The 15,673-nt window shown below is 38.9% G+C and overlaps 1 protein-coding gene across 4 annotated transcripts in view; it reads right to left on the bottom strand.

Moving 5' to 3' along the window:
• Window positions 1-660: 660 nt before the first annotated feature.
• ADGB (androglobin) overlaps window positions 661-15,673 on the bottom strand; it is a 505,879-nt gene continuing 490,866 nt past the window's right edge. For all 4 annotated transcript variants that reach the window (XM_073627819.1, XM_073627820.1, XM_073627821.1 and 1 more), the window contains 2 exons: window positions 15,481-15,664; window positions 661-3,116 (listed from right to left, as the gene is read on the bottom strand). In XM_073627819.1, the coding sequence (XP_073483920.1) occupies window positions 2,928-3,116; window positions 15,481-15,664 (373 nt within the window). In that variant the 3' untranslated portion in view covers window positions 661-2,927. The remainder of the gene's footprint in view (window positions 3,117-15,480; window positions 15,665-15,673) is intronic.

Raw genomic sequence — 15,673 nt, 5'->3', positions numbered from 1 at the left:
ATGGGGCGTTCGGCGGAGCTTGAATTTCCCGCGAACGCCCCATATTTTCGGTTTGTTTTAGAACAAACGAACACCCGATGTTCGAGTCAAGCTTACATTATTGCGGCTCATCCCTAATAACTAGCATACTGTATGTAAAATATGTGAGAAAACACCCATTAAAATAAAGTTCTTAAAGGGGTTGTAAACGCACAAGGATTTTTACCTTCATGCATTATTTACCTTCTGTGTGCAACAGCCCCCCCTGCCCCCCCTAATACTTACTTGAGTCCCTTTCGATCTAGCAATGTTCACGAGAGCCTTGGCTCTCTGGGGACTCGCACTCCTGATTGGCTATCGGCAGCAACAGAATACATTGGCTCCTGCTACTCTCAATCACAGCCAGTGAGCCAACCAGGAGACCAAAGGAGACCAAAGGGGTGGGGCCAAGCTGTGGCTCTGTGTGTGAAACTGTGAATGGACACAAAGAGCAGCGGCTCGGCTTGGGTGCCCCCATAGCAAGCTGCTTGCTGTGGGGACATCTGACAGGAGGGAGGAGGGATGAGCCAGGAGCGCCGGCATGGGACCTGAGAAAAGGAGGATCTGGGCCACTCTGAGAGAAAACCATCGCACAGAGCAGGTAAGTATAACATGTTTATTCTATTAATGAAAAAAATAGGCTTTAAAATCACTTTAATCTAATTAGTTATCCACAATTCATTACTGAACTAAAAATGTGACTAGCACAATATATATTTATATTGGTTTATTACAATCTGACTCAAGCATGCTATAACACTTTAATTTTACACATTAGTTGCTTTATATAATATTAGCTGGGATCCTTTACTGAGAGAAATAAGGAGGCTTCCATGGCTGACTTTCATCTAAAATATTTGTTACCTTACTGATATGGCTTCAGTACTTTTTGAGACTCCATCTCAAAAAAAGCATAGTATATTATTTGGTTTAGGTCAGTCATTCAAAAAGCACTAATGCCACTGGATCAGCATGACGGTTAGGCAGGTACTATTTTCAGTAGAAGTCAGCAATGACAGCCTCTATAATTCTTCAGCACAGGTTTCCTTCAAAGGAAAAAAAAATGTAAACGACAATTTTTGTAAAGGTTATACAAAAATATATTTTAATTTAAATTGGCATTCAAAATAATATTTATTCTGTATCTTGTTTGTGATGCTATTAAAGCTTAAAGTTTCCACTCAACACTGATTGCAATAGTAAATCTGTGAAAAGATGACATCCTACAAATTGTAGAAAAATTTAAGCAGGCACACATGACAATGAGCAAACCCCCAACTACAGTATATAATTAATACTATTTAGGGCCAATACACTCCACTGAGATGTGTTACATAATGTGGTGCCATTTATTTTGAATGGCACTCATATGCACTAAGGCATTGCAACTCCAATGTATGTGCATCATAGTGTGCCACAATACACAGTAATGCATTTCATGGCTATATGATGCACTACAAAAAAATAATGCATTTCTTTGAAAGTTTGGGTGCATTGCCAGCCCATTCATTTGGATGAGCTGTGTTAAAACAATGAACTGGAAAGCCAAGATGTAAATGGTCCCTTACAGCTTTAAAGATTTCACTGTCCCAATACAGAATCAAAATTGCCACAGAGGTATTGTTAAACATTTAAGGGTAACTAAAACAAAAATGCTTTCTTAGGTTTTGAATGGAGTACGGAAGTGTTAAACTAGCTTTTTTTGTGTCCAGTAAGGGGGATTTCCCCCTCATGTCCTGTCCTAGAGACACATCAGGACAAAAAATCTCTTTAAAGAGGGGGAAATGCCCTCTTAGATGTCACTGGAACAGTTGCCCCTACTGGAAAATTCCCCCTCCATTTCTTTTCCATGACAACGATACAATTTTAGATTTCTTATCCCTTTATCTCCAACTGTGAGTGGTCCCTGGCAATTATAAAGACTTTTAACAGTGGGGACAAAATCAATAATAAAGTCGGACAGGGCTTTAATACTTACTCCAAACTTAAAGAAATAAATGTTTTGCTTTTAAATGTATTTTAAAGCTGATGTCCAGGTTTACTCTCACTTTAAATCGTTTGTGCCAAGCTGGCCCAAACAAACTATTTCCTTCACTAACATGTGCGCCTGCTGGGCACGCTGTATATACTGTATGTAGCTTTCTCTGATTGGCTGATTTGGAGAAGTGGGCTGATGACATCAGACTCTCTGACTCGGCCAATTAGAGGAAGCTTTGTATTCAATAAAGAATACAAAGCTGCCTATGAATGGCTGAGTGCTGCCCAGCCTAATGATATTTTGCTCTGGATGTGAGATAGGAAGGTCTTGTCTTACACCCGTAACACAGTGCTGTATATTGTATGTTGCTGAAGCTACATACAGTTTATACAGTGCACCCAGTGGACACACATTAGTGAAGGAAATAGTTTGTTTGGGCTAGCTTGGCCCAAACAAACTATTTAAAGTGAAAGTAAACCTGGACATCAGCTTTAAAGTAAAAAAAACAGACAAACTTAATTTTTAAAAAATAGCATAGGGGCTGCTATTGCTGATCTACTTCCAAAAGTGCTGGCTACCTGGATGTCTCTGGCATCAATAGAGGCAGTACTGAAGCCAATGCATCGGTATAATAGTCTTGCAACTAGCATTTTCAGTAGGCATGATCAGCAATGGCAGCCTCCATAATGTTCTCATGACAGGTTTCCTTTAAGTTTAAGAGTGAAGAAGGGTTAGGACCTCTGTTAACTTTTTTGCTACAATTTTCTTCCTGTCCTAGTTCACTTATTAGGCTCAATATTTGCATTGGTGTCACAGAGATAGAAAGTGAGGTAAAGAAGTTTTCCCCACTTTTTCTATTGATAACTATAAGAATTTTGGCCGGAGTTAAACTATAAGATATATATATAGGGAAAGAGAGGCAATGGAAAAGCTATTTCTTCTTTTTAGCACTTTTTGCACTTTTTCTTTTCTGGGCTGATGGACTTTTCTCCTTTTCTGTGGTAGCAACAGCATCGCCAGCTGTCTCATTTTCTTGTTTTCTTTTCTCGGCTTCCAACAATTTATTTCGGTACTGCTCCCGGGCACTGAGAATGCTCTCACGGGCATTATCAAGTGAAATCTGAAAGAAAATAAGATTTTTTTTTACTTTTATTGGATAATACACATTTAAATTAAAGAGGTTTTTTGACATTATATAACTCCAACAATAAGGAGTACTGATAACCTACAGGCTGGTGTGAGAGGAATATACAGTGGCATTAGACAGGTCAGTGGAGGGGTCCATGAGGATGTAGCTTCTTATAACTATCCCTGGTATATAGATAAAACACTCTGCTAATACCACCACGCTCAAACCATTTGCACCCACTACTTCCTACAACTAGTATGCCAAAGCTAATGATAATAAATATATACAGTGGGGAAAATAATTATTTGATTCCCTGCAGATTTTGTAAGTTTTCCCACTTACAAAAAATTAAGGGTCTATCATTTTCATCACAGGTGTATTTTAAATGATAGAGAATATCAACTCGAAGTTTCAGCTCTCTCTATAAATTTTCTATAGGATTAAGATCTGGAGACTGGCTAGGACACTCCATGACCCTAATGTGCTTGTTCTTAAGCCACTCCTTTGTTGCCTTAGCTGTATGTTTTGGGTCATTGTCATGCTGAAAGACCCATCGACCCATCTGCAGTGTTCTGGCTGAGGGAAACAGATTTAAATCTTTTTTGATTTTGTGATGATTTTACAAAACATGGCCCTGTTCATTGGCCCCTCAAAATTGCAAAGTCGGTGTATACATTTAGCAGAAAAACAGCCCCAAATCATGTTACCACCTTCGTGCTTTGCTGTAGGGATGATGTTCTTAGGGTCATAGTCAGCATTTTTCTTCCTCCAAACATGGCAAGTCCCCCTACTCAAAAAGGCACACGTACAGTCATGCCAATGAACATTTAAATGATTCAAAGGATTGGGAAAAGGTGCTGCGGTCAGATGAGACCAAAATTGAGCTCTTTGGTATTAACTCGACTCGCCGTGTTTGGAGGAAGAAAAATGCTGACTATGACCCTAAGAATACCATCCTTACAGTCAAGCACAGAGGTGGAGAAATGATGATTTGGAGCTGTTTCTCTGCTAAAGGTACAGACCGACTTTGCTACATTGAGGGGCCAATGGACAGGGCCATGTATTGTAAAATCTTGGATGAGAACCTTCTTCACTCAGCCAGAACAACGAAGATGGATTTTTGGTTGATATTCTGCCTCTATCATTTAAAATACATCTATGATATAGACCCTTCATTTCTTTGTAGTGGGCAAACTTACAAAATCTGCAGGAGATCAAATAATTATTTTCCCCACTGTAACTTGAAAGTTAATGACCACGCACAAGATCATTACAAGGCTTTAGCAACTGGTCTTGATTTTTAAGATCAGTCACAACCACTCCATGTGAGAACCAGCAACATCTATGTAAATCTGTAAATCACAGGTGAGAACAGTACGCACGCATTTGTGTGTTTTTGAGGGTATAATCCACAGTTGTGTATTGAGAACAGATTTCTAACACAAAGATAAAGTTTCGGGAGAAAAAAAATGTTTCTTTATGATCTGGAGATCATTCCATCTAAGAAATAAGATCTCGGTATGCAGTGGTTGTGACTGAACTCAGAATAGAGAAAAATTGCTTAAGCTTTGTAATGATCTTGTGTGTTCTCACACAAACTCTTTTAGTAACGTAGGCAAGCCCTGGACCTGTCCCACCAATATACAGTGGGGAAAATAATTAGTTGATTCCCTGCAGATTTTGTAAGTTTGCCCACTTACAAAGAAATGAAGGGTCTATAACTTGTATCATAGGTGTATTTTAAATGATAGAGACAGAATATCAACAAAAAAAAAAAAACATGATACAAATGTTATAACTTGAGTTGCAGTTCAGTGAGTAAAATAAGCATTTGATTCCCAAGCAAAACATGACTTGTAATTGGTGGAGAAACCCTTATTGGCCAGGGGTAAGACATTTCTAGTAGTTGGTTACCAGGTTTGCACACATCTCAGGAGGGATTTTGGTCCACTCTTCTTTACAGATCTTCTCTAAGTCCTTAAAGTGATTGTAAAGTCTTGCTTTTTTTTTTAGTTAAAAATAACTACTTTAATAATACTTACCTGCTCTGTGCAGTGATTTTGCACAGAGCAGCCAAGATCCTCTTTTTCTTGGATCCCTCTTGGGCTCTCCTGGCACCTCCCTTCTGTTGAGTGCCTTCACAGCAAGCAGCTTGCTATGTGGGCAACCGAGCTGAGTCACAGCTCCCTGTGTCCATTCAGACATGGAGCTGCGACCCGCCTTTGCCTCCTTTCTCTCCTCATTGGCTGACTGACTTTGATTGACATCAACGGGAGTCAATGGCGCCATGCTGCTGTCTCAGCCAATGAGGAGAGGAGCATCCGAGACATTCCTGCAACATCACTGGATCTAGAGGGACATCAGGTAAGTATTAGGGGGGCTGCTGCACACAGAAGGTTTTTTATCTTAAAGCATAGAATGCATTAAGATAAAAAAAACCTTCTGCCTTTACAACCACAGGATTTTTGGCTGTCTCTTGGCAACTTGAAGTTTCAGCTCCCTCCATACATTTTTCTATAGGATTAGGGTCAGGAGACTGACTAGGCCACTCAATGACCTTAATGTGCTTCTTCTTGAGCCATTCCTTTGTTAACTTGGCAGTATGTTTTGGGTCATTGTCATGCTGGAAGACCAATCTACAGTGTTCTGCCTGAGGGAAAAAGGTTCTCATCCAAGATTTTACAATATATGGCCCCGTCCATTGGCCCCTCAATGCAGCAAAGTCAGCCTGTACCATTAGCAATAAAACTGCCCCATAGCATAATGTTTCCACCTCCTTGACTGTAGGGATGGTGTTCTTAGGGTCATAGTCAGCATTTTTCTTCCTCCAAACACGGGAGTTAATGCCAAAGAGCTCAATTTTGATCACATCTGACCACAGCACTCTCTCCCAATCCTTCTCTGAATCATTTAGATGTTCACTGGCAAACTTCGAATGGGCCTGTGCATGTGCCTTCTTGAGGAGGGGGACCTTGCGGGCGCTGCAGGATTTCAATCCATGGCGGCGTATTTTTTGCTACAAATGGTTTGTTTGGTGACTGTGGTCCCAACTGCCTTGAGATTATTCACAAGCTCCTTCCGTGTAGTTCTGGGCTGATCCCTCACTTTTCACATGATCATCCTTACCCCATTAGGCAAAAACTTGCATGGAGCATCAGACAGAGGGTGATTTGTGGTTATTTTGTATTTCTTCCATTTGCGAATAATCACTCGAATAGTTGTCTCCTTCTCACCAAGCTTCTTGCTGATGGTTTGTAGCCCATTTTAGCCTTGTGTAGGTCTACAATCTTGTCCCTGACGTCCTTGGACAGCTCTTTGGTCGTGCCCATGATGGTGAGGTTTGAATGGAAGAAAGAGATTCTGTAGACAGATGTCTTTTATACACATAATGGGTTGCCGTTAGGAGCACCTTCCTAAATCGGCAGGACTAATCTGTGTACCACATGAGCACATACTGTAGCCAGTCTTTGGAAGCCAAAATTATTGTTGGTTGTTAGGGGATCAAATACTTATTTCACTCACTGAACTGCAACTCAATTTATAACATTTGTATCATGTGTTTTTTCTGGATTTTTGGTTGATATTCTGTCTGTAGCATTTAAATTACACCTATGACAACAATTACATTTCATTGTAAGTGCATAAACTTACAAAATCTGCAGGGGATCAAATAATTATTTTTACCACTGTATACACTTTAAAGCCATTCCTTTAAAATTCTCACATCAACACTTCCAGTCTTCTACTATCATAGTTGCCATGTAAATGTGGCAAAAACTTTTTTTGTAATAGAGTGGGGAAGTTTATTCCCTAGAACCTTTGTCAGATATTTCATGTTATCCAGGGTTCCATTACAGGGATTCCTCCACACTTTATGTCAGGGTGACAATGGCTTCACCAGAAATGAAGTGAGAGAAAATCTGCGACCGCAACATAAGCAGCAGTAAAAAGCTGATGGGGTTCTAGCCTTTCTCAAACAAAAAAGCATTTTTCTTTCTGTCATTGTTTCAAATTTTCCTTTTACTTTCTTCCTGTGGTGCACTGTAGTAACACATTATGTGCCTCAGCATGTTCTGGTATCATTCATTTTGAATGACATCCCGATGTATTAAGGCAATGTGGCTCCAACATTGTTATAAAATAATATGGTATACATTTTTGTGTCAATTCATGTGCTTTGACAGCCTATTTACCAACCACTATATAATGTAAGGACCTCCCTAAAAATTCCAACAAATTAATATCCAACCAGAAGGGGGCTTGCATGATAGATATATTGGTAGGTATAAAAGAGACTGTAAAATAAGAAGTGTATGGTGAGCTTAAGATTTTATCTCAGCAAACCATGATGCAACCATGATGCAATAACATATTGGCTAAAATAAAAAAATGTGGTTAAATCAGTAATATGTGTCAGAACTGTGACTGTCCCAAGTCTGAAATTCTGTGGAGCATAATACAAATTACTGATCAGGGCAAACCAGCTAAATTGCCAGAAGATTGGCATGTATTATTTAACCCAAAACAACTTGGGTTACAAATCAGCATATTATGGTTCAAAAACCCACCCTCCCTTTATCTGCTCTGCCAAGTGTCACATCATTCTGGTCTCTGTTTAAGGGGAACCAAGCTCTGAAAGCTGTACCCCAAAAAATAGTAGGCTAGTCAACAGTATTGCTTGTAGTTTCTCTGTAACTTATCTTTTCCTCATTGCTGACTTATCATGCATTGCTCTGCCGAGGTGGCCATCTTGGTAGAGGCAGGATATCTTCGTGTCAGAGCCTCCAAGCAAGAAAAATTAGCAGCATTTTGGTGATATGACCAAATCTCACTCCAAATCTTGCAAGACTAGCAGTCAGAGGCAGAGATACAGTTAAGAGGCAGTAGGCTGAGGAGTGCTTAGGCACTCTCACATGCCAAGAAGTGCACTTCTATTTTTCAGGGGGGATTTTGGTCAAAAGGTACATTTTTGGAGTACTGCTTGGGCACAATTACCATTTCTAAATGTTCCTGGATAACACAGCAAATCTAGTTCAAGCACACTTTAAAATAAATGCAGGGACAAGTAAGACAGCAATTGAAGAAACTATAACCATATTAGAAAAACTCCACATGAAAAGAACACAGTTGTATAGAAAGCATTCTTATAAACATTCTTAAATATTAATACAGCTCCCCCTACAAAATTAAAGTGTATATTACCCCAGAATTTAATATTCCTGATATGTGTCTGTTGTTCATGTACTGGTGTTTTAAAGTATCCTGTTCTCTTTGTATTGCTTCATTTGTGTGAAATTCCTGATGATCCTGCTGCCATTCCCCCTGCTTTTCTTCATCCATCCCAGTGTGGCCAGTGTTCTGGCTGTGCTGGGAGCACCAATGGTCGGGCTTGTGCTGAAATTCCCCCTTCACAGGCATTTATTGGGAGGATATGTGTACCGCTGTTTTTCCACCCCTACCTCTCCAAGTCCCTCATGCAGCTGAGAACAGAGATTATGTGATCACTTATTAAAGGTAAGTATATTTTAATATATATATATATATATATATATATATATATATATTAAAATATACATACCTTTTATAAGTGATCACATAATCACATAATCCCTGTTCTGTTCTCAGCTGCATGAGGGACTTGGAGAGGTAGGGGTGGAAAAACAGCGGTACACATATCATATATATATATATATATATATATATATATACATACATACACAGTTGTGTGAAAAAGTATTTGCCCCCTTTCTGTTTTTTTATGTTTTTGCATATTTGTCACACTTAAATGACTCGGATCATCAAAAATTTTTATTATTACACAAAGATAACCCGAGTAAATACAAAATGCAGTTTTTAAATGATGGTTTTATTTATTAAGGTAAAAAAGCTGTCCAAACTTGCCTGGCTTTATGTGAAAAAGTAATTGCCCCCTAAACCTAATAACTGGTTGTGGCACCCTTGGTAGCAACAACTGCAATCAAGCGTTTGCGATAACTGGCAAAGAATCTTCCACGCTGTGGAGCAATTTTGGCCCACTCTTTGAAGAATTGTTTTAATTCAGCCACATTGGAGGGTTTTCCAGCATGAACGGCCTGTGTAAGGTCATGATACAGCATCTCAATTGGATTTAAGTCCGGGCTTTGACTAGGCCACTCCAAAACCTAAATTTTGCTTTGTTTGAACCATTTGGAGGTTGACTTGCTGTTGTGTTTCAGATCACTGTCCTGCTGCATAACCCAAGTGCACTTGAGCTTGAGGTCACAAACTGATGGCCGGACATTCTCCTTTAGGATTTTCTGGTAGAACTCAGAATTCATGGTTTCATCAATGATGGTAAGTCGTCCAGGTCCTGAAGCTGCAAAGCAGCCCCAGACCATCATGCTACCACCACCATGTCTCACTGTTGGTATGATGTTCTTGTTATGAAATGCTGTATTAGTTTTATGCCAGATGTAACGGGAGGTACACCTTCCAAAAAGATACATTTTTGTCTCATCAGTCCACAGAATTTTTGCCTAAAAGTCTTAGGGATAATCAAGATGTTTTTTGGTAAATTTGAGATGAGCCTTTGTGTTCTTTTTGGTCAGCAGTGACTTTGACCTTGGAACTCTCTCGTGGATGCCATTTTTGCCCAGTCTCTTTCTTATTGTTGAATCATGAACACTGATCTTACCTGAGGCAAGTGAGGCCTGCAGTTCTTTAGATGTTGTTCTGGGTTCTTTTATGACCTCCTGGATGAGTCGTCATGGTCTTGGAGTAATTTTTGTAGGCCGTCCACTCCTGAGAAGGTTCACCACTGTTCCAAATTATCTTCATTTGTGGATAATGGCTCTACCCGTGATTTACTGAAGTTCCAAGTCTTAGAAATGGGTTTGAAACCCTTCCTAGACCGATACATGTACATTACTTTGTTTCTAATCTGTTCTTGAATTTTTCTAGATTGTGGAATGATGTGTGGCTTTTTGTGATCTGTTAGCGTGCTTCACTTTGTCTGACAGCTTATATTTATGTGATTTCTTGATTCAACAGGTCTGGCAGAAATCAGGCCTGGGTGTGGCAAGTGAAATTTAACTCAGCTTTCCAATAAATTGTGGTTAATCACATTTCATTCATGATTCAGCATGGGAGGGGGCAATTACATTTTCACATAGGTTTGAACAGCTTTTTTGCCTTAATAAATGAAATAATCATTTAAAAACTGCATCTTGAATTTACTCGGATTATCTTTGTGTAATAAATGATTCCGATCATCAAACAAATTCAAATAAGTGTGAGAAATATGCAAATAAATAAAAAATCAGGAAGGGGGCAAATTTTCACAATGTTTTCACACAACTGTGTATATATATATATATATATATATATATATATATATATATATATATATATATATATATATATATATATATATATATATATATATATATATATATATGTGTGTATATATATATATATATATATATATATATATATATATATATATATATATATATATATATATACACACATCCCATTCAGTTTAAAATAGAAAGTAGCCTCCCTGACGGTTTTCCAGAGTGTGGCTCGGGGTTAAAATTCAGTCCCATTAGCGGTAACCCCGAGCCACACTCGAGATTACATTGCAGGATCCTGGTGCGGCGTTACTTACCTTGTCCCCAGGATCCTGCGATGTCCCCCGCAGTGTCCGTGGGCTCTGTCTCCTCCGAAGCCTCTCCGTGCCAGGCTCCGTTCCCTGCAAGTCTCGCGATGCACGGGGGCGGAACCTGGCAGCAAATTCAAAAAATTGTAATAATCATAACACATACAGTACTGTAATCTTACAGATTACAGTACTGTATGAAATTATTTTACATCCCTTTTGTCCCCAGTGCTTTGGCCCATGCCCTGCATGCAGTTTTATGTTATATATACTGTTCTTTTTGCCTGGAAACTAGAGATTGTCCATAGCAACCAAAAAGTGTCCCTTTACGTCAAAAGTGGCTTTAGACCAGTTAGAAAACAGCGATAGTAAATTAGAACACTTGCAGAATTGAGCGATAGTGAATCGCGGGAAATTTATTTTATTATTATATTATTATTTTTTCAATTATTTTTATATTTATATTTATTTATTATATTATAATTTATGTTTTTGTGTTTCAAACTTTATCATACCCGGGATATCCACTAGACTCTTGTTTGGCCAGATTTAAGTGTGTTATTGTTAAGAATTACAGGCCTACAATATAGAACGCCAAATTTCCATGCAAAATAATTGTACCGCTTTCAGCACCTAAAATCTGAAAAAATCATACCGCCAGGGAGGTTAAAGGTGATGTTTTGCCTTTAATTTCTATTTTTAAACTGAATGGGTTGTTTTACAAGGTAAGGGTTCACATATACTTTAAATTAATACTGCATTTACATTCTACCCAGAAAAAAAAACTGTGTAAAAATATAGAAATCACGTTAACACATTTATTTTCTTTTTACTATTATACTATTGTTCCCAATAAAATTCAAGGAAATAAAAATATATGTATCAATATTTAATGCCAAATGAAAGCTATATCTGTCCAAAAATAAACAATGTATAACACAATAGGGTAGACTACAAATGCTGAAAGTAATATTATACAGAATGTGTAGAACCAAGACATCGCAAAAAAACATATGTTCTGGGACTCAAATAGATTTAGGCAAAAAAAGGTCTGGGGACTCAAAAGTAGTTACAAAACCAAGTGCTCATCTAGCACTTCAGAGTGGTGCACCATGAGCCATCTGATGTCACATTGCTTTACATGTGTATGGTTTAATTCTGCATTTCTTTTACACATATTGCAGTCTTTTTGAAATTGGTTTATAGACCTTTATATATATTTTACATGTTTATGTGTTATTGGTGGATGTTTTTGTACATTTTGATATATACTTTAATTTTGTAGAGAGCCCTGTATTATTATTTAAGTATATATTTTAGCATTTAAGCGTTAAATTAATGCCTATAGATAAACTTCAAGCGCAGAAACATTTTGGTTTATTTTCCCAAAAAAGAGGCTCACATTTTTTCCAGTTCAAACCGATGCTTAAGCTTTCCTCCACAGCCTTCCAAAGAGTAATTTGACAGCTACACAGACACTACACAGCTCTATTACTGCTTGTCAAGAACTTGAAGGTTCATGATGAAGCAGCTCTGGAACTCAGAGAGGGCACTTGGGAGTTGTTTGTAAGCTTGGCTGCTATTTTGCTGTACAAAACATGGCTGTGCATGGACCACGGAGTAGCTGCCCCTGCTGTCTTACTATGGTTACATATACTTACACAGTTGATGTAGACCATGGGAGTTATTTACGAAAGGCAATCCACTTTGCACTACAAGTGCTCTTGGAAGTGCAGTCGCTGTAGATCTGAGGGGAAGATCTGAAATGAGTGGAAGCTCTGCTGATTTTATCATCCAATCATGTGCAAGCTAAAATGCTGTTTTTTATTTTCCTTGCATGCCCCCCTCAGATCTACAGCGACTGCACTACCAAGTGCACTTGTAGTGCAAAGTGGATTTGCCTTTCGTAAATAACCCCCTATGTATCTGTTTTGCAGTAATGACAATTTTAGAGCATTTAAAAGTGTAATGTTAAAGCTAAACTCCAAGCATAAAAAATTTAATTTAAATATATTGCTCAATAACCACAAATTATATAAATACACTTTGTGTGCACCACATACCTTTGCAAACTCAGTTATTCCCTTGCAAAAGTTGCAGTGATATCATTACTGTGATGCATAACCTATACAGAAGAGCAGACCTGTGAGAGTCTCCGAGAAGGTGCACACACTACAGGCTGCCTGCAGAAAACTACAGAGGGACAGATACTAGGTAATCCAAATTCTCACATATGCATTTACCAGGGTTTGACAAATATATTGGATCACAGTATCATCAGCACTGGCACCATTTGGCTCTATTTAAAAAGACATATACTAAGCATGGTCCTCTGCTGGAAGATCAGTTAGTAAAGAAGAGCAGCAGGTGAATTAAAGAAAACTGCTCCACCAGCAGTTCACCTGATGTGATCCTACAATACTGTTTGCAGGATTTAAATTTGCTGTTCTTTGGTTCTGTTTTTTTCCTTTTATTTGGTTTGTACTTTACAAAAATGAGTAGAAAAAAAGCTTTAAAGAAAAATGAACAGTTGACATGTCAGGAAGGATGGCTCATAATTAAAAATATCCGCTGTCAGTAAGTCAAATTGACAATATTGAGTCCCATAGCAAGCGCTCTAAAGGTCTAATGCCGCATACACACGATTGGAAATTTGGCCAGCAAAAGACCGATGAGAGCTTTTGGTCGGAAAATGCGACCGTGTGTATGCTCCATCGGACTTTTGCTGCCGGAACTCCCGCCAGCAAAAGATTGAGAGCAGGTTTTCAATTTTTCGGTCGGAAAATGTTCCTATCCAAAAATGCGTTCGTCTGTACAAATTCCAACACGCAAAATTCCTACGCATGCTCAGAAACAATTCCATGCATGCTCGGGAGCATTGAACTTCATTTTCTCGGCTCGTCGTAGTGTTGTACATCACCGTGTTCTTGACGGTCGAAAGTTCAGAGAACTTTTGTGTGGCCGTGTGTATGCAAGGCAAGTTTGACCACCCAAGATTTTTCCGACGGAAAATCTGCTCGCGTGTACGTGGCATAATTCTAACCTCAAAAGCTGATCTAAAAAAAGAAAAAAATCCAGTACACTGTGCCAACAATACAGAGCTGAGCAATCGGATTTCTTGAGCCTCTATTTTAGCACAGCATTTGCATATTACATGCCTGTCTATCAAACCTCTCGACCAGGCTCATCCTAGCCAGCATCTTCTACTATGGCACCAGAATATGGAAAAGAATGTAGCAAGACGTAAGCAGCTCTCTAACATTATAGTTCACACCAAGACCTAAATCATTGAAATAACTAAGTATAGTGCCTACTGTCTCTACCTTCCTACCTAATATACCTAATACTAAATTACAGGTATAGTTTAGGATGATACATCTATTAAAATATACAATATTGTCAAAAGTATTGGGCCACCTACCTTTATACGCACATGAACTTTAATGGCATACCAGTCTTAGTCTGTAGAGTTCAATATTGAGTTGGCCCACCCTTTGCAGCTATAACAGCTTCAACTCTTCTGGGAAGACTGTCCACAAGGTTTAGGAGTGTGTCTACAGGAATGTTTGACCATTCTTCCAGAAGCGCATTTGTGAGGCCAGGCACTGATGTTGGATGAGAAGGCCTGGCTCGCAATCCCAAAGGTATTAATTCGGGCTGAGGTCAGGACTCTGTGCAGGCCAGTCAAGTTCCTCCACCCCAAACTAGCTCATCCATGTCTTTATGGACCTTGCTTTGTGCACTGGTTCAAAACATTTGGTTGCGGGGGGATTATGGTGTGGAGTTGTTTTTCAGGGGTTGGGCTTGGCTCCTTAGTTCCAGTGAAGGGAACTCTCAAGGCATCAGCATACCAAGACATTCTCCCAACTTTGCGGGAACAATTTGGGGATGGCCCCTTACTGTTCCAACATGACTGCACACCAGTGAACAAAGCAAGGTCCATAAAGACATGGAGGAACTTGACTAACCTGCACAGAGTCCTGACCTTGGCTCAATAGAACACTACAGATAGAAGAATGGTCAAACATTCCCATAGACACACTCCTCTACCTTGTGGACAGCCTTACCAGAAGAGTTGAAGCTTTTATAGCTGCAAAGGGGGGGGGGGGGGGGGCAACTCAATATTGGACCCAACGGACTAAGACTGGGATGCCATTAAAGCTCATGTGTATGTAAAGGCAGGTGGCCCAATACTTTTGACAATATAGTGTATATGTTTTAAAAGTCCAACAGTTTTTATGTAATTCTAGTAAAGTAGCTGTAAAACACTCTGCAATTAGCATTTCTTGGATTTTTTTTTTTTTTAAACTTCACCAAATAGGTTTAGACTTGAGCTGTTGGGCAGGTTTGCATGTTGAGATGGAAAATTACTTCTATTCGATTAAACTGTATTATGTGTAATTCTTGGTTTGCTGTGCTAAATACAGTGGGGGGATTTACTAAAACTGGAGAGTGCAACATCTGGTGCACTTTCAGCTTTTATTTTCAAAGCTTAATTGAACAAGATAATTGGCTACCATGCACAGCTGCATCAAATTCTAAGTGCTTCAGTTTTAGTAACTCTCCACTAGTGCGTACAAAGCAGAAAAGAGCAGAACGAGGTAAATAATTATTACTGAGTTTTGTGTGTTCCTTGTTTTGGAGCTTTCCTTTAACAATTAACATCGATCTGTCATAAAATATCCAAATGTGAGCCTAGGTAACATTGCGCGTTACCTGTAACTCTTCATACATTTGCAGCACTTTCTGCTTCAGCAAATTTCGTTCATTTTTCTCTTGATCCCGGTGCTGTAAAACCTCTTCCCTTAGCTGCCTGAATTGTCGGATCTCCTCTGCTTTTTGCAAAACTCGCTGCTGAATGACACAATCATCTCTTAACATTGGTTCTGGCTTTGTTTTTCTGAAAAGA

Source organism: Aquarana catesbeiana, linkage group LG04 (assembly GCF_042186555.1).
Source record: "Aquarana catesbeiana isolate 2022-GZ linkage group LG04, ASM4218655v1, whole genome shotgun sequence".
Lineage (NCBI taxonomy): Eukaryota > Metazoa > Chordata > Amphibia > Anura > Ranidae > Aquarana > Aquarana catesbeiana.
This window is presented reverse-complemented; position numbering and strand designations above follow the sequence as displayed.